The 26,082-nt window shown below is 67.9% G+C and overlaps 3 protein-coding genes across 9 annotated transcripts; 2 read left to right on the forward strand and 1 right to left on the reverse strand.

Annotated features, from left to right (window-relative positions):
- The first annotated feature begins 10,580 nt into the window (after nucleotides 1–10,580).
- LBX2 (ladybird homeobox 2) lies at nucleotides 10,581–14,418 on the forward strand. The gene is made up of 2 exons (XM_054633748.2): nucleotides 10,581–10,908; nucleotides 14,033–14,418. The coding sequence occupies exons 1-2, from the start codon at nucleotides 10,581–10,583 to the stop codon at nucleotides 14,416–14,418; spliced, it is 714 nt and encodes a 237-aa protein (XP_054489723.2).
- Nucleotides 14,419–15,235: 817 nt separating this feature from the next.
- On the reverse strand, nucleotides 15,236–19,758 carry TTC31 (tetratricopeptide repeat domain 31). Of its 5 annotated transcripts, none has more exons than XM_077177891.1 (15): nucleotides 19,617–19,758; nucleotides 19,261–19,368; nucleotides 18,862–19,139; nucleotides 18,664–18,747; nucleotides 18,454–18,522; nucleotides 18,201–18,344; nucleotides 17,889–18,117; nucleotides 17,675–17,765; nucleotides 17,453–17,594; nucleotides 16,769–16,870; nucleotides 16,622–16,694; nucleotides 16,392–16,533; nucleotides 16,236–16,310; nucleotides 15,667–15,769; nucleotides 15,236–15,588 (listed from the first exon to the last, which is right to left on the reverse strand). In XM_077177891.1, the coding sequence occupies exons 2-15, from the start codon at nucleotides 19,343–19,345 to the stop codon at nucleotides 15,472–15,474; spliced, it is 1,734 nt and encodes a 577-aa protein (XP_077034006.1). In that variant the 5' UTR covers nucleotides 19,346–19,368; nucleotides 19,617–19,758; the 3' UTR covers nucleotides 15,236–15,471. The 5 variants fall into 5 exon arrangements, with proteins under 5 accessions (XP_077034006.1, XP_077034005.1, XP_077034004.1 ...); XM_077177890.1 differs by lacking the exon at nucleotides 19,617–19,758 and adding an exon at nucleotides 19,457–19,606 and having other exon boundaries at nucleotides 16,392–16,530; nucleotides 16,622–16,691; XM_077177889.1 differs by lacking the exon at nucleotides 19,617–19,758 and adding an exon at nucleotides 19,457–19,606 and having other exon boundaries at nucleotides 16,622–16,691.
- A 42-nt stretch (nucleotides 19,759–19,800) lies between these two features.
- On the forward strand, nucleotides 19,801–26,031 carry CCDC142 (coiled-coil domain containing 142). 3 transcript variants are annotated; one of them, XM_054632771.2, is made up of 11 exons: nucleotides 19,801–19,939; nucleotides 20,243–20,339; nucleotides 20,653–21,984; nucleotides 22,063–22,149; nucleotides 22,371–22,535; nucleotides 22,604–22,758; nucleotides 22,834–22,998; nucleotides 23,110–23,224; nucleotides 23,297–23,474; nucleotides 24,540–24,748; nucleotides 25,766–26,031. In XM_054632771.2, the coding sequence occupies exons 1-11, from the start codon at nucleotides 19,892–19,894 to the stop codon at nucleotides 26,005–26,007; spliced, it is 2,793 nt and encodes a 930-aa protein (XP_054488746.2). In that variant the 5' UTR covers nucleotides 19,801–19,891; the 3' UTR covers nucleotides 26,008–26,031. The 3 variants fall into 3 exon arrangements, with proteins under 3 accessions (XP_054488746.2, XP_054488745.2, XP_054488747.2); XM_054632770.2 differs by having other exon boundaries at nucleotides 24,547–24,748; XM_054632772.2 differs by lacking the exon at nucleotides 24,540–24,748.
- Nucleotides 26,032–26,082: the final 51 nt, after the last annotated feature.

Below are 26,082 nucleotides of genomic sequence, written 5' to 3' on the forward strand. Positions count from 1 at the left end.
TGTGCCGGGCGGCTGTCGGGGATGTCCCCTCCATCCTCGTGCCCGAACCGGGTGTCCCATCCTGTGCTGGGCACGGTCCCGGACCCAGCGGGATGGATGTGGCACCGGGGGCGCCGTGGCTCGTCCTTCATCCTCGGTCCCCGCGCCGGAACCCCCGCGCCGCCGCCGCCGCCGCCGGGGGGATCCGGTTACGGCCCGGCCCGGCCCAGCTGTCGGCCATCGCTCACCGGGCGGGGCCGGCCGGGCTCGCCTGCCCAAAGCCCCTACAAGGACGAGGGGAAACGCGGGGGCTGCGAGGCCATGCGGGCGTGGGGATCCCAGCTGGGGCTGGGTGCAATGGAGGTTCCAAATGAGGCGGTGGGTGCAGGATTGGGGTCCCAACCGGAGAGGGACGGGCGGGGTTGTGGAATGGGGGTCCCAAATAGGACTGGGGGAGCAGGATGGGGGGTTCAGTAGGGCTGGAGGGTTTGGGGTGCAAGGTGGGAGTCCCGAGCAGAGGGTTTGGGGTGTGGGATGGGTGTCCCAAAAAAGGCTGGAGGTGTGGGGGAGCAGGGTGGGGGTTCTAAACGGGGCCACGGGGATTGGGGTGCAAGTCTGGGATCCCAGCCGAGGTTGGAAGGGTGGGGGTGCAGAAGGATGGGTGGGGGATCCTAAATCGGGATGCAGGGCTGGAGGTGTGGGACAGAGATCCCAAATGGCACCAGAGGGCTGGGGGTGCAGTGTGGACGAGTGGAGGAGCACGGTGGGGATCCCAAACAGGGCTGGGGGTGCAGGACGGGGGTCCAAACGGGGGCTGCCTGTGGGGGAGTGGGCGTGGAGGTGGATGGATGGACGGAGGGACGGACGGATGGCGGGGGCTGTCCCTGCGTCTGTCAGCAGCGGCTCTGGCAGCCAGTTACAGACGGCAGAGCAGGAAGCCCCCCGGAGCCCCCCACCAGCCCTGCACCCCCTCCCTTATCAGCGGCGGCCCCGGAGGAGCCTAATTCAAACCAACTGCGGGGCTGACGTTGGTAAATGAGCCCCCCGCCCACGGCCTGGCCCCAGCGCCCACGGGGGCTGCCCCGGGGAGGGGGGGACATGGGGGCTGGGGGATCCAGCGGGGCAGGGGCAGGTTCTGGGGGGATGTTCCCGTAGCCCCGAGGCGCCGTGGAGCTGAAGGCACTTTGATGTCCCCCCTGGCCCGTCATGCTCCGAGGGGGCTAATGGCCCCCGGCTCCAGCCCGGCAGAGAGGGAAACCTGAGCCCCCAGCCCCCTGTCCTTAACCTGGGGGGCTGTCGGGGGTCCCCAGCTCTGCCCGAGAGGATTTGGGCATGGCATGGATGGATCCACGCGAGCAGGGGGACGGGACCCTTCAGAGCTCCTTGGCTCTGTGGGACCCCCAGGAGCCCCTCTGGTGGCAGGATGGTGGCACCCCCAGCCTGGAGGGTGCCAGGGCTCGGGTGCGGGGTGAGAGGTGAAGGGACCCTCCCATGGTGTCGCAGGGATGTGCCAGGGGGCTGCAGGAGCAGTGCTGGGAGGGGTCTGTGGGAGGGACCCCACAGAGAGACCCCTCAATCCCCCCGCCCCCCACCCACAGCCCTCCTGTGCCTTGTGGGGGGCACTGGGGGCACAGCATCGCCCCTCCCTCCTGTGCCATGTCCCCGAGCACTGCCCACCCCTGCCCCTCACCGGGCCCCCTCTAAAACCCCGGAAAACCCACGAGCCCCATGGGCTCCCACTCTGGGGGTCCCGCTCACCCCCTGCCCTGGGGACCCCGGGCTGCTGAGCCCCCCCCCGGCTGCACCGTCCCCGCCGTGCTCCGGCAGCACCGGCTCCGCGCAGCCGCGACAGGGACAGAGGAGCCCCGGCACCCTCACAGCCCATGGCCGGCTGAGGGACCATGCCCGGCCCCCTGGAACGTGGTGGGCACTGCCATGGGCTGGGTGGTCACCGTGGGGACACGTGTGACACGGTGTTGTCCCATATCCTGACCTCCCACCGCAGGGCAGCACACAGCCACCACCCATCCCCTGTGGTGCCCATCCCATGCCATCCCCTCCGTGCCCAGCGGCACGGGCACGCGGCTGTCACGACAGGAATGAGCTGTCACGACGGGAATGAGCTGTCACGACGGGAATGAGCCGCCTCCCCAGCGCGGGGACGTTCCCTGGAACGAAGCGCCGGGATGAGGCTGATGAGAAAAATCCAAACGCAATTTAATTCCTGTCACCGCCTGAGCGGCTCCAAATGACGCCGGGGGGTTCTGACGGGCCCACGCTGAGCCCCCCCCAACCCCGGCCCACCCCCATTTCCTGAGGTGCCGTTTCCTGAGGATGTGGGCACCGGCACTGGCACCGGGATGCCCGCCGGCCTGGGAAGGGGGGGCACCTTCCTGCGGACAGAGGGGTCACGGCAGGGCCTGGGAAAGCGCCGCCCCCGGGACCCCAACACCCCCCGCAGCCGCCGGGGGCACCCCCGGGATTGCTCGGAGCAGCCGCGATGGTGATGGAGCACTTGTGGCACCGAGCCGGTGCCACCGGCATCCCCGGGAGCCTGGAGACGGCAGCAGTCCCGGCTGCTCGGTGCTGGCAGAGCGAGTGTCACCGGCGAAAGGGCCACCGGGCACCGGCAGCCCCGGTTGGCACGGGTGCGAGGGGCCGTGGGAGCGGGCTCAAGGCACCTTTCCACGTCCCCCGGGTTATTTTGGCCGCCGGAGTTTCCTCCGAGCCTTTGTGTGGCGGCCGCAGCCCCCCCGCGCCCCCCGGGCTGCCCGCACGGGCGGGGGATGCCCGTGGGAGCGGCCCCCGGTACGGCCCGCACGGAGCGGATCGGCGGCGGGGGAACGCGGGGAGGGGGCGCCGGTACCGGGGGGTCTGCCACGGGCTAGGGTGGGATATGGGATGTGGGATGTGGGATGTGGGATGGGACATGGATGGGATGTGGGATATGGGATATGGAATGGGATTGGACATGGATGATGGGATATGGGATGTGGGACATGGACATGAGATGTGGGATATGGGATGGGATATGGGATGTGGGATATGGGTTGGGACATGGGATGTGGGATACGGGCTATGGGATGGGATATGGGATATAGACTGGGACATGGGATGGGATATGGATGAAATATGGGATATGGGACATGGGATGTGATAAGGGATATAGGATAGGGTATAGGATGGGACATGGGATGGGATATAGGATGGGGTATGGGATGGGATAAGGGATGGGATATGGATATGGGATATAGGATGGGGTATGGGATGGGACATGCAGTGCACAGGGGAAGCACACATGGGGTACAGGTGGGCACAGAGGGCAGGTGTGGGTGCCCTCAGGGGGTGCCAGCCTGCTCCCAAGGGTCTGTGGTTTGGGTGCTGCTGCCCTGACGTGGATGCTGGTGCCACGGTGTTGGTGCCACAGCAAGGGTGCCATGGTGCCAGTGCCACCCCCTGGTGTGGATCCCAATGCCACGATGCGGGTCCTGGTGCCACGATGCGGGTTCTGGTGCCATGGTGTGGGTGCCAGTGCCACAGTGTGCATTCCAGTGCCACCGTGGGGTCCCCGGTGCCCCGTGTGTCCCAGTGAGGTGGCACTCACCATCCCTCCATTGTTCCACCCATTGAAGTCGGTGTTTCCTGGCGGGTTTGTCCCGGCCTGTCAGTGCCGGTGCTTCCCAGCCATAAATCACCCAGCACGGGGGTTTGGTGCCCCTATGCCCACAGCCACAGCCTGGCAAGGGGCTCCCACTGAGCCCACCTTCACTTGGGACTTGCCAGGGCAGGGCAAGGGCTCACTGGAGCCCCATGGCACCGTCAGGATGGGCATCTCCCACCCATCTCCCCTGGCTCCCCATGGTATAACGGGATGTGGACAGCCCCGGGCTTGGGATTTGGGGCAAATCACTTTCAAAAGATTGGAAGTACCCACGGCAGCCCAGCCCGTGTGCCAGGGCTTGGGACGCTCCCTCTGCTCCTGTCTGGCTGCCCCCAGCGCCCCGAGGCTTCCGTCCGGGCCCAGCGCTGCCGGCACGGCCGTTCCCTCCGCTATTCCCAGCATTTCCTGGGGTTTATTGTCTTCCCCTCCCTGTCCCACCTTCCTCGCAGGAAACCCTTCGTCCCACGGGGCCGGCGGCTCCGTTACCAGCAGGACGGCGCTCCCGGCCCCCTCCCCACGGGCAGGGATACAGCCGGAGCCCCGGCAGCTGCTCAAGCCCCCAAACCCCGCTCAGACCCCGGTACCGGGGGGTCCCGGCTATACCGGCAGGTCTGAGCCCCCATCACGGCCGTGCCGGTGTCGATACTGGGGTTCCACAGCGGAGAAGAGGCTGGGGACTGTCCCCAGAGCCTGTGGGGAGGGGGGGCGTGTTCTGCCACGGCTGTCGCCCACCAGTCCCCTGATCCCTAAAACAATTTGGGCGCGTTATTGCAAGGCCGCGTCTCCGTCTGCCGGATAATTGCATGCGATCTCGGCAGGGAGGGGCCGTGCCGCCATCATCCCGCGGCTCTGACGGCGGCACCGGGGCTGGAGAGAAGTGGGGGAGCTCAGCAGGACAAGGGGGTGCTCTTGGAAGGGTGAACAGGGCTCTGCTCCCTCCCCATCCCCATCCCTGTGTCCGTTCCATCCCCATCTCCACCTCATCCCATCCTCATCCTCATCCATCCTCCTGCTCTTCCTGCACCCCCCGGACCCCCCCGGGGCCTCGGGCGGCAAATTCCAAAGGGCACCCGGGAAGATTAATGGCGGGGCCGGGGCCGGGGCCGGCGCTGGGCCGGCCGGTAACCGGATCGCCCCGCGGGAGCAGGAATGCGCCGCTGCTGACCCCGCCGTGCCCGCCCCGCCGCGAGGGTCCCGCCACGCGGGGTCACCACGGGCTCGGTCACCACGGGCACCGCGCAGCCCCTGCCGGGGACATCCCGCGGTCCCCAAAGCCGCTGGGGCTCTGTCCCCCTATCCCCAAAGCCGGAGACACGTCCTGGGGACACACAGGGACAGGCAGTGGCGCCGAGGTCTCTGCGGTGGGGTGACACAGCCGTCACGGGACGGGCGCCATGTGCCACCTCCCTGCCCACATCCCGAGGGTGCCAAGTGCCACCACCTCTGCCCACAGCAAGATGGGCACAGGGGTTCCATGTCCCTCTTCTCGCCCCATCCTCGGGGGAGCAGAGACCCCTCCTGCAGCCCCCCGGGAATGGGGACACCCGGTGTTGTCGTGCCGTGCCGTGGGCCATGCGGGGGCTGCGGGGGCTGCAGGCGGCGGGCGCGGAGCAGCTGTCGGGTCTAAAGTTACGGTGGCTGCTGGGGGCGGGGAGCGAGGCCCGGACAGGGACAGGGTCCCCGCGGGGGTGTCCTCGCTTGGGGTCCCCCTGTTGTCCCACCCCGAAGGTCCCGCGGGGCGCAGGGCCGGACCCCGCCAGGCGGGGAGGATGCAGGACAGACGGACAGACCGGGGCTAAGAATAGCGCTGGGGTGGGAGGAGAAGGAAGGATGGGGCTTCCTCTGCGACGCCTCTTCTTCCTCCTACCCGGCTCTGCCAGGCGGCACGTGTGACACGGGGACACTCCGAGTGCCACCTGCCCCCCCCGTGCGCCGTGCCAGTGTGACAGCCCCTGCTGGCGGTGTCCCCTGGAGCACCCACCGTGCCCGCGGCCCGTACGGTGCCACCCCCACCGTCCCCTGCCGCTGTCAGGCCCCATCACCGCTGTCACCCCCCGCTGCCGCCGCCGCGTTTCGTTGCACTTCACTTTTTAATTAACCTCGGGGCGCTGCCTCGCCGGGGTTAATGGCAGCGGTGACCCGCGCGGCCATCGATCCCCCGAGCCCCGCGCCGCGCTCGCTGCGACGGTCGGGCCCCCTCGGGGTCCTGCGGGATGACAGGGGCGTGTGTCCCCCCCTCCCCTTCAATCCCACGCATGGCAGAGTCCCGCAGGACCCCCGGCGTGCCCCCACTCTGCTGCCACCCTCTGCCGCCACACATTGCTCGAGGTGTCCCCAGCCAGGTTTAGGGGTGGTCCCTCGTGCCACGTCCTCACCGGGGACCCCCTCCCGGCCGTTCAGTGGCCCCGTGGCCGTGCCAAAGGCGGGGTCCCCCCATCCTCCTGCAGCCGCCCCAGCCCCCTCCCAGCTCAGGTGCCCCTGTCACCCCTCCGCGCTTTAATCCGGGGCTCGTTCATCTTGGGCGGGGGCCGGGCTGTCAACGCCCAGACGGGCCATTTCCGAGCCGAGTCCCCCGCGCTCGGCCCTAATTGAATCCTCATGGCCCCGCCGCCGCCGCGGCACCCGCCACCGTCCCGCTGCCCGCAGCGGGGCTCTCGGGGCTCCCGGTGCCACGGGGAGCCTGGGGGTGCCCCACGGCAGGCACCAGCCGGAGGCGCTCGGAGCCCCCCACCCACCATCCCCGGTTGCTGCCGCCTCTCCCCCGGTACAGAGACCCCCGCCCGGTGGGCAGCTCTGGGATCCCACGCCTCCACCCCCCCCCCCCAGAGCCGCAGGTCAATTTTAGGCGGACCCCGAGCCCACGGGGGTCCCAGCGGGTCCCGGTGCCGGGGCAGGGGACGGGGAGCGCCCCCCATGCCGGCCGTGCCGTGCGGGGGTCAGGGGGCGTGGGCGGCCGGGAGCGCGGCGGGGGGGCCGCGGCGTTTGCTGCAGCCGGAGCCTTTGAAATGCAAACCCCCCCCTCCGCCCACGGCCCATTTGGCTGGAGTTTGGCCCAGGCACAAATGGAGGCCCCGGAGCGAGCAGGGATTCCAGGGGAGTCCAGGGGGGTGCGGCAGCTGGGGCCGGTCCCTGAGCGCTGGCACTGAGGGCTCCACGTGTGTGCGCTCCTGCACACGCGTGTGGCGGCTCTGGGTGGGAGCTGCTGTGTCCGGGAGCGCTCTACGCACACCTGGACACAGCTGCACACACCGGCACACGCGCCTGCACACCTGCACACAGCTGTGCCCGCACACACGGCTGCGAGGAGCCCGCTGGCGTGGCTGGGGCCACACAGACACACGGGTGTGGGAGCCATGGAGGCGTGTGCAGGGCCCCGTGTGTCCCTAGTCCTGCACTGTCGCCATGTCTATATCCCCATCCCATCCCATGGATCCCATTCCATCCCCATGGATCCCATCCCATCCCCATCCCCATCCCATGGATCCCATCCCATCCCCATCCCATCCCCACCCCATCCCACCCCATTCCCCCTCGCTCCCCCCGTGCCCTGGTTGTGCTCAGACCCCCGGGGCGCGGGGGGCGATGTCGCTCCCGTTAATGAATCGATGATTTGCCAACAGCCCCAGGGAGGGATCCCCGTCTCCCCCGGCTCCCCCGACTCCCGACACATCCATCCCCATTCACCGGAGCCAGGTGTAATCCCATTATTCCCGGCTCCGCCGAGCTCCCAGCCCACCGCAGGGTCAGGATTTATTGCCAGTAATTGCTGGGGTCCCGTCCCCCGGCGCGGGGGGGCTCCCGGCACCCCCCCGGCGCTGCCGCCGCTCTTTACACTTTAATTCCGCACCGAGCTGTTCCCTTATTAAAGGAAAATTCATTTGCCAGCGATTTCCATGTGCCGGGGCCGCGCGGGGCCGAGGCCCTAATCGCGTTACAGAGCGCTGCGGCGCAATATTGGGATGGAGCCGATAAATAATGGATCAGGGCGGCGCGGCGCGGGGGAGGCGCGTTCCGGGGGCGCCGCACCCCGAGTTGTGGCACCCCCGGCGCTGCGCTGGCACCCCCAGCACCCTGCCCCGACACCCTGTTCCCAGAGCCCTGGCACCCCCAGCACCCCGCTCCCGGAACCCTGGCACCCCAACACCCCTAGCACCCCGCTCCTGACACCCCGGCGCCCTGGCACCCCACTGCCGGAGCCCTGGCACCCCCAGCACCCTGATTCTGACACCCCGAAGCCCTGGCACCCCCAGCACCCCGTTCCCGGAGCCCTAGCACCCCCAGCATCCCAGAACCCCGCTCCTGACACCCCGTTCCCAGAACCCTGGCACCCCAACACCCCCAGCACCCTGATCCTGACACCCTGAAGCCCTGGCACCCCCAACACCCCGTTCCTGGAGGCCTGGCAACCCCAGCACCCCCCTCCCGGCCCCGGGTGGGGGAATCCCGGGAGCTCCCGGTGCTTGGAGCCACGGCAGCCCCCGAGATGGGCCGTGCTGGGTGGGGGGGACACGGCAGCAGCTCCAGCACGGACACCCCCTGGGTGCCCCCTCACACAACCCCCCTCACGTGTGCACACTCGTGAACACACACACACACACACAGACATACACACACACAGACACACACACACGCGTGTGCCCCGCTGCTGCTCATGGCGGGGATGGGACGTGAGGGGCTGGGACACCCGAGCTCCCAGACCTCCAGGACCCCCCCAGAGACCCCCGGGGACACCCCCGGGGTGGAGGAGCGGGACAGAGGCGGAGGCTGTCAGTGCCACACCGGGTGCGGTACCCCGGGGTGCCCTCAGCCCCTCGCCGTGGACGTGCCCGTCACCGTCCCCTCGGGCCGCGGGCCAGCCCCGGGCACTGTCCCGGCTCCGCAGGAAGCTCCCGTGTTCCTGCAAAACCCCCGAGGGCTCGTTTGGTTCCCACCCTGTGGCCTGGTTTGGGGTGAAAAGCGTTTCCCGTCCTGTGTTCCCGGCAGCCGGAGCCAGCACTTCCCACAGCGCGGGGAAGCCGGAGGCGTCGGCAGGGTTGGGGGGCTCAGCCCACCCCAAAAATGCCTCAGCGGCCGCTTTGGGGCACGAGTGGGGGCTCGGGGAGGGAGGGAGGTGCCGGCACCATGAGCTGGGAGCACCCCTGAGCGCAGGGATTCACCCCGAAGGCTGAAGAGCAGGGTGGGGATAATGGGGGGTTGATGAAAGGGGGTGAGGGTGACAGCCCATCCATCAGGGTGAGCAGCACTGCCGGGTTCCTGCAGATTCCGAGGTGCCAGACCTCCAGGACCCCCCCAGAGACCCGCAGGGCCACCCCCGGGGTGGAGGAGCGGGACATCGGCTCCCACATTCCCAGCCCGGGATTGCCGCGGTCCCGGCTGGCCCCGCAGGAGCCGGAGCGTTCCAGAGGGGTTGGCTCAGCGGGTGGGCGGCCGCGATTCCCATCAACACGAGAACGTGGAATCACCCCGAGCTGCGATTTCCCTCCGTGTGTGTCCCAGGACTGAGACCGCGGCCTCCCCGTGGGGCTGGGATGCCCGGCAAAGGTTGGGGACCCCTGGCAAGGGCTGCGACCCCCGGCAATGGCTGCGACCCCCGGCAATGGCTGCGACCCCCATTCCCCGCTCCCCGGGCGCCCAGGGCCTTGTGGCCGGCACGGTGGCCTCATCCCAGCGGTGCTGCTGGAAGGGACTGGGCTCACTGGGGTCCAATCCGAGTGCGGCACCGCTGGGTGGGGGGTGGGAATGGGGGGGTCCCAGCTCGGCACGGGCTCCGTGCCCCGGTGAGAGCGGGCGGCGCGTGCGGCCACGGCAGCTCCGCCATCTCCCCGCGCCCTGCGGAGAGGACAAAAGCCGCGTGCGAGGAATCCGTGCAAACGCCGCTGTGCCCGGCACGCCGCCGTGCGAGGGGCCCCGTGTCCCCTCTCCCAAAACGAGCCCCCCCTCCCCACAACCCCCCCCCGAACCCGCCGGCCTTTAATTGCTCCGGCTGCTGGGAAATTTCAAGGTTGAATTTGTCAAACTCCGATTTCCAGCCGGGAGATCGCGTTCTGCCTTTGTCAGCAAGATTGAAAAAATCCCCCCCCCTACCCCCTCCACTCTCTCCCGCCCCCTCCCCACTTCCATAATCCCGGCATCGGCGCTGCCGGATCCCCCTGCACCTGCTCCCCCAAGGCGGCTCCGTGTGCTCGCACCGGCCCCCCGGCACCGTCCGCAGGTTCATTACCGCCGTGACCCCCGTGACCTCGCCGTGTCCCCGGTCCCAGCGACACATCCATGGGGACACCCGACGGGATTGGGCCTGGAGGGCACCGAATCACCTCTTCAGAGGGGCGATTCGGCATCTCCCAGCCCCAAAGCCGCCGGATAATCCGGACGCGGCGTCGCCAGCCGGGCCTCACCTGCGTGTGCGGCATCCCGGGATTTTTACGAGCGGCCGAAATCCCGGAGCTATTTGTACCGGGAAAGGGCAGCGGGAATGTGGCGGGGTGGGATGGGGGGCGGAGGGGGGGGGGGGGGGGGGAATTTATGGCTCTGAAACCCAAAACCCACCCAAAAGGGCTTAATCACTCCCAGCCGCGGCCCCGATGCTTTTATGGGGCATTTTAGAGCAAAAGAGCCAATAAATTTTTGGGTGAGGGTAAGAGCCGCGGTGAGGATGAGGAGGGAGCAGAGGAGGAGGAGGGGGGACCCGCTGGGGTGGGTTAAAATGAGGGAGACAACAGGGGGGAGGCGCGGGGCTGCGCCCCGGTAGTGGCGGAGAGGGGTCGGTCCCGTCGTGTCCCCCCCCCCCCGGCAGGGGGGGCGTCGGTGGCTCCTCCTCCTCCTCCTCCCGGTATCCCGGGGCTTTAAGGCGGTGGAACGGGAATCTCGGGGCTGGGGGGTGGGGGGGGGGGCGGCGGCGGCGGGTCCCGGTCCCGGTCCCGGCGCGGGTCCCGGTCCCGGCATGACCTCGGCGGGGGAGGCGGCCGGTTCCCCCCCGCTGCCCGCCGCGGTCGGCGGCCACCGGCGGAGCCCCCTGGACCGGCTCCCGCCCCCCGCCAACACCACAAAACCGCTGACCCCCTTCGGCATCGAGGACATCCTCGGACGTCCCCGCGGCGGGAGCCCCCCCGGGACCGGGACCGGGACCGGTCCCGCCGCCCCCCCCGCCCCGACAGGGCCCCGCGGCGGCGGCGGCGGTTGCGCCCCGGCCTCGCCGCTCTGGGCGCTGGAGGAACTCGCCAGTAAAACCTTCCAGGGGCTGGAGCTGGGAATGCTGCAGGCGGCCGGAGGTACCGGGGAGCTGCCGGGGCGGGGGGGGCTCCGCCGGAGCGGGGCGGGCACCGGGAACCGGCACCGGGCACCGGGCAGGTGGCGGGGCTGGAGGGCGGTGGGGAGGCCGTGGAGAGGCCAGGGACGCCCCTCGTCCCCTGTCCCGGGAAGTTTCCTCCTCGTCCCAGAGGGGCGAGCGGGGCTGGGAGGCCCGAGAAGCCGCCGGTGCTCGGCCGGGACACCGGGGACACGCGGCAGCCTGAGTCCGAAGGGACGGAGAAGTCCCGAGGCTGGACACGGCGAACCGGAGCGAGCCCCGGCCCCGCGGAGCCGCCACAGGCACCGAGGTACCGGAGCTCCGGGAGAACCGGCCGCGCCGGGGCCGGCAGCTTTACCGGGAGCCGCGGGACCGGGCGGCGGATCGGCGCCGCCGAGTCGTGACCGTGACCGTGACCGAGCGCGGGGGCCCGCCGGCAACGGAAACCCGGTACCGGCCCCGAGCCTCCGTCCGGGGCTCGGCCTGCCCGAGCGGCCCGGTACCGGAGGGGTCCGACGGTCGCTCACGGACGGGCACGAAGCGTCCCCACATCTCACGGGCTCGGCCGAACCGGGAGGACGGGCGGACACCGAGAGACAGCACGGCGCCTCCGGGAACGAATAAATCCGTTCCTGGGTTGGAGAGACAGACACGGACGGACAGATCGTGTCTCCGGGATTAACGGAAAATCTGTCACACGGAGGGACACACGGACAGGCAAAGCACGGCGTCACCGGGAATGAATAAAAAACGTGACCGAAAAAGGCCCCGGTAATTAACACAGAAAAATAATTACCGTCCCTTACCGAGACGGACAGAGAGGGTCTCCGTGATTAACGTGAAAAAAAAAATATTACCGGGACGGACAGACGGACAGTCACGGCAGAGCAGCGTGCCGGTAATTAACGGATACGGCTGGGCACAACGCGACTCACGCCGGTAACGAAAACCCCTTCGGACAGACGGACACGGACCGCTAGATCAGCCCTGCCGTGAGTAACCGAACCTCCGTTACCGGCCGGACAGATGAACGAGGATGGAGCCAGACTCCGGTAATTAACGGGGGAAAAAATTATCCCTAATTACGGAGAGGTGCTCCGGGAATTAAGGAACTCATCATAGCGGGCAGACAGACGGACAGACAGACAGAGCAGCAATCCTGTGATTAACGAATAAACCAACCCGTTAACGGGCGGACAGACAAACAGAACGGGGACGCCTCGGGCTCCCGGTTTTATGGTAAAAACCCCTCGTTATCTGACAGACGGACACGGCAAGGAACGAAATAAGCGAGAGAAAATATCCCGTTACCGGGTGGACAGACGGACAGGAACGGGGGCGAAAAATTCCCTTTTTTCGGGACGTATAGACGGACAAAAACGGGGCCGATCGGGGCTCCCGGAATTAAGGTAAAAAGGCCCGTTACCGGACGGACAGATCGACAGAAAAAGAATCGAAAAAAAATGGAAAACAAATAAAAAAATTTTTACCGGGCTATCAGACGGACAGAAATGGGAACGATAGCGGCTCCCGGGCCGAGGTAAATTCCCGTTACCGGCCGGACGGAAGGACAGACACGGGACTAAGAAAAATGAACGAAAGAAATCTCGCTGCCGGCCGGACAAACACGGGAGCGATCGGGGCTCCCGGAGCGGGCGTGAAACTCCGGTACCGGCCGGACAGATGGACACGGCCGGGCGGGGATCTCGGAATTAACAAAACCCGGTGGCGAACCGGCGGCCGGTAACGGCGGAACGAGCCGGGACTGGCGGGCAGATGGAGGTGCCGGTAATTCAGGTAAAACCTCGGTACCGGGACGGACACACCGACACAGCCGGGACTGCCCCGGGCTTCCGCGATGAACGAAAACGCCTCTTTGCCGCGACGGAAGGACAGACGGACAACGGAGCGATCAGGGCTCCCTGAGCAGCGGTAAATCCCCGTTACCGGGATGGACAGACGGACAGAAACGGGGCCGATCGGGGCTCCGGGAGCGGAGGGGAAGCCTCGTTACCGGACTGACGGACGAACACGGCACCGATCGGGTTTTCGTGACCGCGGTAAAGCCGTGCTACCGGGACGGAGCCACGGACTCGGCCGGGACCGCCCGGGGCTCCTCCACCGAGCGAGGAGTGGAGCCCGCGCTGCGAGAGACCCCGGGAGCCACCGCCGGTATTGGGGGACGCACGGCCCGAGCGAGCCGCGTTACCGGTGCCACCGGCAGCGGCGGGGCTGGCACGGACCGGGGGCCGGAGCGGGAAAGAGACCGGGACAGCGATCGGGATCCCGCCGGCGGCGAGCAGCCGTGCCCGGGGTGGCGATCGCGTCTCGCCGGGGTTCTTGAGGTCGCTGGGGGCAGCAGCGACAGCACCGGGGCCGGGAGAGGAGAAATGATCGAATTGGGGACCTGCACGGTCTCCTGGAATCGCAGAGAAGGAGGATCCCGGTTCTCTACCGAGGCTCCCGGCTTCGTTCCGGGCTCCCGGAGCAGCCGCCGGGGTGACGCGGGTGTCTCAGCCCCGGTCGCGACGGAGGCGACTCCCACACGACCGCGGCCGCTGTAGAACGATGAGTCCCGGCTGCCGGCACCGGCCGCGGTTTGGTTTGCTCGGTTCCGTTGGGCACCACTCGGTACGGCTTTGGTACGGCTTGTCTGCTTTCGGTTCCATGTCGGCCCGTTCGTCTCCGTTCGACCGGGAGCCGGCGGGGCCGGGACGCACCCGCAGGGCTCGGCGGGGCCGGTGCGGCTGCATTTACCGGCGCCCCGGCTGCAGGTACCGGTGCCCCGGCACTGCCGTGCCCTCGGGCCGGGACCCGCCGTGCCCAGGGTGGGTCCCGGTGCGTGTACCGGTGTCTTTGACCCGACGCCGCTGCCCCCGCCGCTCGAGGCCCGCGGTGCCGGTGCTGTCCGGGTCCCCGTGCCGGTACCCTGCCCCACAAGCCCTTCCCCGCCGGGCATCCCGGTGCCGCCGCGGTTCCCGGGGCCGTTCCCGGTGCGATGCCCTGCCGCCGCAGGCACAATCCAGCCGGGCGCCCGGGTTCGTTCCCCGGTGCGGGTGCCGGTGCTGCTCCCCGGTCCCCATGCCCTAACCCCGCTGTCTCCGCAGGTCCGTCCCCGCCGGGCGCCTCGGGCCCGCGCCCTCCCTGCAGGAAGCGTCGCAAGTCCCGGACCGCGTTCACGGCGCAGCAGCTGCGGGAGCTGGAGCAGCGATTCCGGCGGCAGCGCTACCTCTCCCCGGTGGACCGGGACGCGCTGGCGGCGCGGCTGGCGCTCTCCGCCGCCCAGGTCATCACCTGGTTCCAGAACCGCCGCGCCAAGCTCAAGCGGGACCTGGAGGAGCTGCGGGCGGACGTGGCCTCGCTGCAAGCGCTGCCCCCCGCGGCTCTGCAGCAGCTGGCGGGGCTGCCCGAGCCCCCGGGGGCTCCCGGGACCGGCCCCGGGACCACAGAGCCCGCCGAGCTCGAGGAGGAGGAGATCGACGTGGCGGACTGAGCCGAGCGCGCTCGGCTCCGTTCGGATCCGGTGGCACCGAGACTGCTCCGTTCGGACCCACTCGGGCCGGCTCGGCTGAGTTCGGATTCACTCGGGTCGGGTCAGGCCGAGACTGCTCCCTTCGGCTTCGTTCGGCTCTGTTCGGGTGCACTCGGCTCCGTTCGGCTCCGTTCGGACCCACTCGGGCCGGCTCGGCTGAGTTCGGATTCACTCGGGTCTGTTCCGGCCGAGACTGCGCCGTTCGGCTCCGTTCGGACTGACTCGGCCCCGCCACTCCCGCTCCCTTCGGTTCCGAAAGGAGCCGAGCCCAGCCCCGCCCCCTCCGTGCACCCTTTTGCGGCTTTTTTTTCTTTTTTTTTTTTTTGGTTCGTCTTTCCATTTTTTTCTTTTTTTTTTTTTTTTTTTAATTTTATTTTCTATCGGCCCCGGTGTAAATATTTGCAATAAAGGCAACACCTTAATATGGACCCCAGAGCCCTCCACCCACCCCCCCACTTTTTTCCGGGCGAGCACCTCCCACCGCGGGCATTAATTTGTTTTAACCGGTGATTAATTACCGGCTGCGGCCGCCCCTGCCCCCCTCAATTTGCATATTAATCAAATTGTATTTGATCTCACGCTTGTCACACCCCCCCCCCGAAGCTCCTGTCACCAACCAGTGACATTAAGGGGGATGGAGACCCCCCCTTGTTGTCTCCCGGGGCTGGAGTGACATGGGGAGTGACACAGAGGGGGAACACGGGGTGGACACGGACATGGGGCTCCAAGAGAGATGGCAGAGAGGCTGAGTGACACCAGCCCAAAGAAAGGCCAGACAGAAAAACAAAGCTCAGCTTTATTAAAAAGCCCAAATTGCTACAAATCCCTGAGGGGCCATGGGGAACAGCCCAGGCCCAGCCCCTCAGCACAAGGGGCTGCAGGGTGGGCCCTGACCCCCCAAGCACCCCCAAGGCAGGACGGGGAGACACCCCCACCCCTGGCAGTGGGGGACAAGGCACAGGCAGGTCCAGGCAGGTGAGGGGGGGCTGCCAGGGTCCCCCCAAGAGAGCAGGGTCAGCTGAGCAGCCCCCTGGGCGTGGCCTTGCCCTTGGCACGGGGCATGGGGGCCGGGGTGGCGTGGGCCGGGTGCTTGAGCTGCAGCAACAGCTTGTTGCCCTCCACGGTGGCACCCTGGGGACAGAAGGAGCTGGCAGCTGGCACGGGTGCCCTGAGGGGTGCAGGGGGGTCCCACAAGTTTCCCCAGCTCACCTGCATGGTCCTGAAGGCCTCCTCGGCCTCTGCTTTGCCACGGAAGTTGATGAAGGCACAGTGGCGCCCCGGGAGCAGCCGCACGGAGCGGATCTCCCCAAACCTGGGGGGCACAGACCCCCAGAATGGGGGGGAAACAGTTAGGGATTCCTAAATGGGGAGGTGGAGGATTAGAGACCCCCAAACCAGCAGGGTGGGACGGTCAGAGACTCTTAAACATGCACAGCAGGTTTAGCAACTCTCAAGGGCTGGGGAAGGGTGAATGACACCCAAAGATGGAGCGTGAGACACCCCCAAATCTCCGGGATGGGGAAACAGAGACTCCTAAAGCTGAGGAGAACAGAAACTCCTAAAGCTGAAGGGGAACAGTTAAAAACACCCCAAGCTGTGGGACAGAGACCCCCAAATCTGGGGGCAGTGTGTGAGTCAGACATTACTCCCCCCAAGCATCCCCTGCAGGTCAAAACCACCAGAGAACGAGGACAGGGACAGGGCTGGGGAGTTTGGGGTCACCAGGGGGTGCCAGGGGTTTGGGGTCCTGCAGGAGGAGCAGTCCTGGGGTCACTCACCGGCCAAAGGCACAACGCAGCACCTTCTCAGTGATGTGGGAGGTGATATTGCCCACCCAGAGTGGGAAGCAGTCCCTGCCAAGAGCCATCCTGGTGTCATCAGAGCCAGCACTGCCCCACTCTGAGCCCCCTCCCAGACCACCAGACCCCCCATACCTGGCAGGGTGGCTCGGTGGCAGTGTTGGGCAGCCACTGGCCACAGCAGGTGCCTGTTCTGGGCCTTTTGTTGGGGTCTTGCCGCTGCTTCCTGTCACAGTTTTGTCACCTGTGCCCTGGCAGCTCTTGGTTGTCCATCCTGCTGCCGAGGAGCCAAAGGGGTTCAGCACCCACTGGGGACACAGGGACAGCCCCAGGGTCCCCCCAGCCCACCCAGCCCTGTCCCTTACCAGGGAGAAACAGCGGCTCCTTAGCCTTGAGCAGGAAGGGGGACACGGGGACACCCCCGGGGCGGCTGCACTGCTGTGAGGGGACAGGGGTGAGGCGTGGGGGGCACAGCAGGACAGGGGGCAGGGGGTTGGGAAAGGGGGTCTCACCTGCAGCAGGGCCCTGCAGGCCTCCAGCTGCGTGGCTGCCTCAGCGTAGGCCCCGTCCTGCAGCAGCAGCTCCTCGAAGGTGCGCGCGGCCTCGGCATAGCGCTGGGGGCCAGGGGGCACCTGCAACCCCTGCCTGGCCCCACAGGCACCCCTCACCCCCCACCCAGCCCAAATGGCACCTCAAAGCCTCAGTGACACCCCCCAGTGCAGCCCTACCCCACCCTACCCACACCCTGTGCCCTGCCCAGGGCTCCCAGCGCCAACTCACACCTAATGCGCCAGCCTCACCCCTCATCCACAGCACCCCACAGCTCCTCCAGTTCCCCACACCCCCTACCCAGCCCAAATGCACCTCAAAACCTCACTGACGGCCCCCAGTGCAGCCCTACCCCACCCCAGCAGCACCCTGTGCCCTGCCCAGTGCTCCCAGCCCCAGCTCACACCTAATGCACCAGCCTCACCTCTCATCCACAGCACCCCACAGCTCCTCCAGTTCCCCAAAGCCCCCACCAGACCCACTGGCACCCCTCAGCCCCCTTCCCAGCACCCCAAACCCCCCAGTTTGTCTCCAACAACTCTGACAGCCCCATACCCACTCCTAGAACCCCACAGCCCCTCACCCAGCCATGGGCCCCCCCCAAGACCCCAGCCCCTCTGCCCAGTCCCTGGAGCCCCCCCAGGTACCTGGAGCCCCCTGAGGGCCTTGCCCTTGCGGAAGGAGCCCTTGGGCCAGCCCGGCTGCAGCGCCAGCGCCGCCTCCGCGTCCGCCAGCGCCTCCTCGTAGCGCCCCAGCTTCTCCAGGCAGTAGGAGCGGTTCCCCAGGAGCCTGAGGGGAGGTGGGGGTGTCACTGAGGCTTGGCCCTGCCAGCCCAGCACCCCCAGCTCACCCCAAACCCCTCTGCTCACCGGTGTTCTTGGGGGTTCAGCTCCAGGGCCACGGTGAAGGCCCAAACGGCCTCAGAGTGTTGGCCCATCTGGGCTGCCTCGATGCCGTGGCCTGGGGAGGTGACACAGGGACACAGGGAGGGACAGTCCTCCTAGCACAGCCCCTCTGAGCTGTGAGAAGCAGGGAGAGCCCCCAGTGCCCTCCCCTGGCCCCTCTGGGGGTCCCTGCACTGACCTGCAAGTGCCAGGCTCTGTGCCAGCGTGCTGGGGCTGGGTGGCCTGGGCTGGAGGGGCTGGGGGGACACAGGTGTCCCCACAAGGTCCCCACTTCCCTTCTCAGGCACCTTCCTGCTTGGTTCCACGTTCTGTGGCCCAGGGGACCGGTCACTGCCCGGGGGGGGCAGCCTGACCCCTGCCTTCTCCCGGGCTTTGCAGACAAAAGTGCAGCTCAGGTCCAGCTCCTCCTGGGGAAGCAGGGAGGGATGGGCAGGCAGAGCCCTGGGACCCCCCACCCACAGATGGCCCCCATGGGGACACTGTCCCTCACCTCTGTCACTGCTGTGTCCTCCGGCCCAGGCTCCTCTGAGGGCACTGTGGAGTCCCCAGGGCACGGGGAGGGCTCTGGGCAGCACCCCTCCTCCTCAGCACCATCTGAGGGAGGCCCAGTGCCTGCAGGGCCACTTGGGGGGCTCTGCAAGGACAGCGAGGGGGTGAGGTGACAGGGCTAGGGGGTGCTGGCTGGCCCCCCCCAGCTCTGGGCATCCCTAGAACAGCACGAGCAGGCCAGACTGGTCACTCACTGGGTCAGTGTTCTCTTTGTTCTTCTGCTCTTGGCCCAGTTTCTCCCGTTTCTTTCGGTCTTTTTGTTTCTGAAAAGGAAGAACATGAAGCCATGAGCAGAGAAATGCAGCCTCAGCCCCCAGCTCAGAGACCTGCTGGCAGCACCCCAAGAAGGGGCAGTGACCCCAATCCCCAGGAGCTGGCAGGGGCCCTTCCCAGGGCTCACCCACCTTCTTCTTCAGCTTCTTCTTCTCTGCCTTCCTCTTGGCCCGCTCCTCCTCTGCCACCAGCTCCTGAGCGTTCTTCTCAGCTTCCTACAGGAGGGATGCCCTGAGTCAGGACAGCCCCGGGGCCACGAGGTGGGACCCTCTAGGCGATGTCAACCCAGCCCCTCCACCCCTGGGGGACATCGGGGGGATTTTTCCCACCTCTGCCGTGAGCCAGGTCCGGCGGGGCGTGGGCAGCCGGTCCAGCCGCGCGTCCAGGGCGGTGGGAGGGGTCCGGGGCAGCGGCGGGGGAGGCTCCGAGCACAGGAAGGACTTGCGGAAGCCGCAGTAGCTGTAAGGAACGGCTCCCTCCGCCACGGGAATGTCCAAGAACTGCAAACCCGCGGCGAACTCGTCCTCATCGTAATCGTAATTGCCATCCTCATCGTCGTCATCATCATCATCATCAATCTCCGGGGGGTAGTAACCCACGCTGGGGCCTGGCAGGAGAACGGGGTGAGGAGCAGTCCCAGGCACCGGATCCCGGCTGTCCCCACGCCGTTCCCCCTCCCCTGGCAATTCCCGAGCACGGGGACCTCCGGTAGCCCCCGCCGCACTCACCGTCATCCCAGAGCAGACACACATCCCCCTCCTTACACTTAATCACCGACTGGGACGGTACCGGGAGGTCGGCGAAGCTGGACATGCGGTGCCGGGGGCAGAATGGCGCTGTGGGGAGCACAAACAGCCGTGAGCCGGCGGAGGCGGAACCGAAACCGGGCCGCGCTCTGGGTTCCCCCCCCGCCCCGGTCCGTACCGCCGCTCCAGCCGGCGGGGCCCAGCGTGCAGCCCCAGGGGCAGGCAGCGGGAGCAGGCCCGAAACCGCCCAGTCCGGGCCCGTCCCGCTCCCGCGTCCCGCCCGAGCCCCGCATCGCCACGAGCCGCCGCCGCGCCTCGGGATTGCATCACGGCCCTACCGGAACAACGTCACGGCGCCGCTTGAGGCCGCCCCGCCGCCATGTTGGGTGCGGGCAGGACGGCGGCCCGCAGGGCCCTCACGGAACAGGACCGGCGCTCCTCATCCTCTCCCGCCGTCCCCGCCTGCCCCAAGGCCGTGGGCTCGGCCGCCCCCCGCCGCTCGTCCCGCCCCTCACGCCGGGCCCCTCCTGGCGGCCAGTTTGGCTCAGCCCCCCGGATTAACGAGGGCGCGGCCTAAGCCTCTTTGCTGCCGCCGCCCCCGGCATGGCCCGGCATGGACGCCGGCGGCGCTGAGCGGCGCGGCGGAGAGCTATGCCTGCAGGTGAGGCCGCTCGGGACAGGGGGGGCTCGGACACCCCTCCCGGGGCAGCGGCGGGGCCGGGCCGCTAACGGGGTGGGCAGGGGGGCACCGGGCCCGGGCTGTGCTGCGTCTCCATGGCAACGGCGCAGGGGGCGGGGGCCGGGGAGTGGCCAAACGTGGCGAGCCCCGACCGGGGGCGTGGCCACAGCGGGAGCCGATTGGGGGCGTGGCTTCGGGCGTGGTTTGTGTGGTAGTGGGCGGGGTCAGTCGTGGCCCCGCCCTTCGCCCCGGCCAGGGGGTTCTGAGCCCTCCGTACCCCTCCAGGTGGGCGACGCCGGCCTGGGCGGCCTCATCCTGCTGCTGCTGACGGCCCGGCCGGGACCGGGCGATGGGGCTGCTCGCGGGGACCCCCCCGAGCCGGGTGAGACCCCCGGGGGCTGCGGGGAGCACAAGGGGGGGGGAGTTCTGGGGGGCTGCGGGGATCCTGATGGGGTGCGTGGTCCTGAGGGGGAGTACGGAGGATCCTAACGGGGTCCAGGGTCCTTGGGGTGGCATTGATGGCGTGTGGCGGGCTGTGGGGACCCCAATGGGCAGTGGGGTTTTGGGGGTCACAGGGTTAGGGTGGCAGTGGGACAGTGATGGGCGGGTGCTGTTCCACAGCAAGGTTCTTCACATTTGGGGTCCCCACCCTACCCCATGGTCCCTGCCCCATTCTGAGGGTCCCATGCCCCCAGGCGGGTCGCGGGGGCCCCTGGCGCGCTCCTTGCAGCGGGCAGAGGCCATGCTGCGCAGCGTCACCCCAGGACTGCGCCGCCTGCTGTCCCCGTGGTCGAGCCGGCGCGGCGACACCGACGAGGACGATGACGAGGACGAGGATGAAGCAGCGTCCATCGTGGTCCCACTGGAGCAAACCTTCCCGGCGCTGCGCCGCTGCCTGTGCGTCTGGGAGGACCCTCGCACCGAGACATTCCTGGGGTACGTGCGGCCCCATCCCGGTGGCGGCGCCGCTGACTTTTCCGAGGACGCCGTGCGGCGGCGCGTGGCGGAGCGGGGAGCAACCCTGCACGCGCTGCTGCAGCACCGCCACCAGCTCCGCCTGGCCCGCGACTTCACTCGACGCCTCAAGGCCTCCTCCGACTTCCTACGGCGGCTGCTGGCGTTACCGGAGCCCGGCGCGCCCGGCGAGGCGGTGCCGGCGCCGCGGGAGCTGTGCGCGGAGCTGCGGGCGCATGCAGGGCACTGGGCCGCGCTGCTGCGGCGGCTGCGGGCGGACGCGTGGCTGCGGGCGCTGCCGCAGCGCCGGGGCCAGGCCGTGCTGCACGTGCGCTGGGCGCTGCTGCTGCCCGCCGTGACGGCCTCGCGCCTCACCGGGCGCCACATTGAGGCACGGCTGCGGCAGCTGGGCCGCCCCGGTACGCCCGCCCCGGCCGCTGAGAGCCTGGCTGAGCTCTTCCAGGGGCTGGAGATCTACAACCGCGTGGTGCAGGGGCTGGCCGAGGAGCTGGGCCCCGAGATGAGGGTGCCCGGTGCCTTCACGGTGGGCACGGTGCTGCGGCTGCTGGCGGCCGAGCGCAGCCGGGCTGTGGCCCAGAGGCTCCGGCCTCTCCTGTGGCCCCAGAGTGGGAAGGTCAGGGATGGACACGTCCGCTGGGAGGATGTGGGGGTGCCGTGGCCACCGGGGCATGACACGGTGGGGATGGACACAGAACCTTCTGGAGCAGCACCGGCGCTGGCGGCTGAGCTGCAGGCACTGTGCCAGGAGGACGAGGAGCTGATGGGGCACGTTTTTGGGGTGCTGGTGGCCTCAGCTGACAGCCTGTGGCAGCCAGTGCTGTCAGAGAGCCCCGAGCCCCTGGGGCTGCGGCCAGGCAGTGCAGGGGGCTGGAAGGCCGTGCGGTGGCTGGACGCTGCCCGCGGCCCTGTGGCCGCCACCCTGAGCGCCCGGTACCGCCTGCTGCTCTGGGAGAATGTGGGAGCTGTGCTGGGGGACAGCCTGGGCACCCCTCCTGCCACCCCCAGTGCCACTGTCACCGCGGCGTGGGAGCTGAGCCGTGCACTGGCTGTTGGTATGTGTGGGGGTACAGGGGGTGTGGGGGCCCTCGGGGTGTCCCTGTGCCACCCTGAGCCCCGCTGTGTCCCCACAGCCCACGTGCCCGCTGAGTGCTGGGAGGAGCTGGGGAGGCTCTGCCTGCAGCTACTGTGCCGGAGTGTTCTCTGCAGCTGGGACACGGGTATGGGGGCTGGGGGGCCCCAGGGAGTGGGGCAGGGTGTGGGGTGGGGTGTGGGGCAGGGTGTGGGCTCTGGAATAGAAGGTGGGGGGCAGAGTGTGGGGCACTTGGTGGATATGGGGTAAGGGAGTGGGGTATGCTATGAAGGGTTAGATATGCAATATGGGGTGGGGTGTGGCGTGCAAGTGGGGGATGTTGGGGCTTTCTGACTGGTTTTTCTCCAGATTTTACCCGTGCTCTGGGCTCAGGGCTGTCAGACAAGTGCTTGGAGTCCCCAGGAGGGTCCCCAGGGCCGGGGTGCAGCCACACAGCCCAGCAGCTCCGGTGCCTCTTCCCAGCCCTGGCACTGGCCCTGCGCTGCCTGCGCCTGCTGCCCGCCCGCCCACATGGTGAGAGGGGTCTGGGGAGGGGGGCAGGCGGGTCTGGGGGTCCTCTCTGTGCTGACCCCCGCCCGCAGCCCCCCCCGGGGGTCTCTGCCTGCGTCTGCAGGTGCTGGGCCGGTGCCTGGCGGCGGTGGCGGCCGCCCACGCGTGGCTGACGGGCCGGGCCGGGCGGTACCTGGCGGCCTGGGCACTGCCTCAGTTCCTGCTGCTCACCCAGGGAGACCTGCAGGTACGGGGGCATGGGGGGCACGGGGGGCTGGGGGGACACAGCAGGGCTGGGCTCACTCCATCTGCTCCCCTCCAGGTGCTGAAGGCAGAGGCAGAGCAGCTGATGCTGCAGGTGAGCCGGACCTTCCCAGAGCCAGGGGACATTCCTGGGGACAGCCCCCCTGAGCCACCCCCCAGCCCGGGATCCCCGTGGGAGCTCCAGCTGTGCCAGCAGATCCGTGACATGGCCAACAGCATCCAGGTGTGGTGGGACTGCGGGAGGGTGGTCTGAGCACCAGGATGCCTGTGTCACCTGTGTCACCCTGTGTCACCCTGTGTCACCCTGTGTCATCCCGTGTCCCCTGTGTCCCAGCTCTTCTCCGGGGACGTGCTCTGGATGTTCTCCACCAGCTGCAAGCGGCTGTCGGCCGAGATCTTTGACCAGACGATGCCTCTGGGCCGACACTGGCGGCTTGGGCCCCGCGCTGGTGGGTGTTGGGGCTGGGGGGGCTCGCAGGGGATTTGGGGGGGTCACTGACCTGTGTCCCTGTGTCCCCCAGAGCTGCCCAGCTCCCCCAGCGCCTACGCGGCGGCCGCGGTGCAGGCGGTGCTGGGGCAGGTGCTGCAGGGTGCCCAGGCCCTGCCCCACGATGCCCAGGTGCCCACCCTGGCACGGGTCACCACGGCCTTCCTGGAGGCCTGGATGGATCACATCCTCACCCGCCGCATCAAGTTCAGGTACTGGGGATGGAGGGGCACAGCTTGTGGCCAGTGCCAGGGGTCCCAGTGGGGTCCTGGGTGTCCCAGTGGCATTGCTGGGGGTCCCAATGGCAGTGCTGGGCATCCCAGTGGCTGTTTAGAGGTCCCAGTGGCATTGCTGGGGGTCCCAGTGGCAGTTCCAGTTGTCCCAGTTGTCCCAGTGGCAATTTCAGAGGTCCCAGTGGGGTCCTGGGGCTCCCAGTAGAGTCCTGGGGGTCCCAGTGGTAGTTCCAGGGGTCCCAGCGACAGTTTCAGAGGTCCCAGTGGTGTCCTGGGGGTCCCAGTGGCAGTTCCAGGGTTCCAATGGCAATTTCAGAGATCCCAGTGGGGTCCTGGGGGTCCCAGTGGCAGTTCCAGTTGTCCCAGTGGAGTCCTGGGGGTCCCAGTGTCAGTGCTGGGGGTCCCAGTGGGGCCTTGGGGATCCCAGTGGCAGTTCCAGAGCTCCCAGTGGCAGTTCAGGCATCCCAGTGGCAATTTCAGAGGTCCCAGTGGCAGTTCTAGGGGTCCCAGGTGGGGTCCTGGAGGTCCCAATGGCAGTGCTGGGCATCCCAGTGGCAATTGTAGAGGTCCCAGTGGCAGTTCCAGGGCTCCCAGTGGCATTCTGGGGGTCCCAGTGGCAGTTCCAGGGGTCCCAGTGGCAGTGCTGGGTGTCCCAGTGGCAGTTTCAGGGGTCCCAGTGGGGTTCTGGGGGGTCCTAGTGGCATCCTGGGTGCCCAGTGGCAGTCCCAGGGGTCCCAGTGGCAGTACTGGGGGTCCAAGAACAGGCCAGGGGGCTCAGTGACAGGTTGTGGGGTCCTGCTGATGGTGTCCCCGTGGGGGTCCTAGGGGTCTGGTGACAGTGCCAGGATTTCAGTGGTGGTCACAGCGGGTGGTGACAGTGCCAGAGGCTCTGTGGGGGTCCCGGTGGTGGTCACGGGGGTCTGCTGGCAGTGCCAGCAGTGGACCTCAGTGCGGGTCACAGCGTGGGGTGGCGGTGTCGGGGGGTTCTGTGGGGTCCTGCTGAGGGTTCTGGGGCCGCACCCCCCACGCTGACCCCCGTGCCAGCCTGCAGGGTGCCCTGCAGCTCCGGCGGGACTTCGAGGCCGTGCAGGAGCTGGTGTGCTCGGAGCGCTCCGGGCTGGCCCCCGAGGCGCGGCAGGCGCTGCGGGCCCTCTGCGTCTTCCGCCACACGGACACGGCCGTGCGCTGCCTCCTGCAGCAGCCCGGGGGGCTGGGGGAACACCCCCGCCGCTGGGGCAGCCTCCGGCGCTGCTGTGAGAGCGGGACCGGCCGGGAATGGGGCGGGGAATGGGGCGGGGAATGGGGAATGGGCTGGGAGGGTGGGGAATGAGGTGGGGACTGCGATGGGAGGGGATTGGGATGAGGTGGGGTGGGGAATGGGCTGGGAGGGGATGAGGCAGGTGAGGATGGGGTAGGATGGGAATGGGATGGGATGGGATGGGATGAATATGGAATGGGACAGGGTGGGATAAGGATCGGGATATTGGGACAAGGATCTGGATGGGATTGGAATGGGGATGGGGTGGGGATGGGAATGGGGTGGGATTGGGATGAAATGGGGTGGAGATGGGATGGCCCAGGGTGGAGGATTGGGACTAGGATGGGGATAGGGAGACTGGGACATGGATGGATAGGGATAGGGATAGGGAGAATGGGACAAAGACTGATGAGGACAAGGATGGGGATGGGATTGGAATGGGGATGGGGATGGGATGGGACAGGGTGGAGAATTGGGACAAGGATGGATGGGGAGAAGGAGAGGAACAAGGATCTGGATGGGATTGGAATGGGGATGGGGTGGGGATGAGATGGGATGGGATATGATGGAGATGAGTTGGGGTGGTGATAAAATAGGAATCGGATGGGATGAGTTGGAGCAGGATTGGGATGAAATAGGGTGGAGATGGGATGGGACAGCGGGGAGGATTGGGACAAGGGTGGATGTGGACAGGGAGAGGGACAAGGATAGGGATGGGATTGGAATGGGGACGGGGTGGGAATGGGATGGGGTGGGATTGGGATAAAGATGAGTTGGGGTGGTGATAAGATAGGAATCAGATGGGATGAGGTGAAGTGGGACTGGAATGAGATGGGGTGGAGATGGGATGGGACAGGGTGGAGGATTAAGGTAAGGATGGATGGGGACAAGGAGAGGGACGAGGATAGGGATGGGATTGGAATAGGGATGGGAGCCCTGATCAGAAGCAGGATGTGATATCCCAGCCTATCCATCTATCCAACCTATCCCAACCCCATCCATCCCTTGCCAGGCTCAGACGAAGGCGCCCACCCCCTGGAACCATCCATGGACCCTCTCCCTGGCCTGGACCCTCTGGAGGGGCTGGGCCCAGTCCCAGGGACCCCTCCTGTGGCTCCGGAGGCTGAGGGCCCGGCCCGGCCCGAGTCTCCGTTCCCGGGCAGCCAGCAGCAGTGGCTGTCCCTGCGGCTGCACCGTGCCCGCCGCTGGCGCGTGCCAGGGCTGCCGTGTGTGGGGAACAGCCCCGAGGGCTGAGCTGCAATAAACCTGCAAACACCACGGCCGTGGCTGTGTCTGCGGGTGGGACATTGGGGTGTGGGGCTCTGGCAT

Source organism: Agelaius phoeniceus, chromosome 4 (assembly GCF_051311805.1).
Source record: "Agelaius phoeniceus isolate bAgePho1 chromosome 4, bAgePho1.hap1, whole genome shotgun sequence".
NCBI classification, from domain to species: Eukaryota; Metazoa; Chordata; class Aves; order Passeriformes; family Icteridae; genus Agelaius; species Agelaius phoeniceus.

Coding starts and splice junctions, on each gene's coding strand:
- TTC31 (XM_054632777.2), bottom strand. CDS start 19,571: ATGCGGGGCTCGGGCGGGACGCGGGAGCGGGACGGGCCCGGACTGGGC. Junction 17,595..17,674: donor CTGAACCCCCAAGAACACCG/GTGAGCAGAGGG, acceptor ACCTCCCCTCAG/GCTCCTGGGGAACCGCTCCT. Junction 16,871..17,452: donor AGGCCCTCAGGGGGCTCCAG/GTACCTGGGGGG, acceptor CCTGGCCCCCAG/CGCTATGCCGAGGCCGCGCG.
- LBX2 (XM_054633748.2), top strand. CDS start 10,581: ATGACCTCGGCGGGGGAGGCGGCCGGTTCCCCCCCGCTGCCCGCCGCG. Junction 10,909..14,032: donor AATGCTGCAGGCGGCCGGAG/GTACCGGGGAGC, acceptor CTGTCTCCGCAG/GTCCGTCCCCGCCGGGCGCC.
- CCDC142 (XM_054632770.2), top strand. CDS start 19,892: ATGGACGCCGGCGGCGCTGAGCGGCGCGGCGGAGAGCTATGCCTGCAG. Junction 22,150..22,370: donor TCTCTGCAGCTGGGACACGG/GTATGGGGGCTG, acceptor GTTTTTCTCCAG/ATTTTACCCGTGCTCTGGGC. Junction 24,749..25,765: donor GGGCAGCCTCCGGCGCTGCT/GTGAGAGCGGGA, acceptor ATCCCTTGCCAG/GCTCAGACGAAGGCGCCCAC.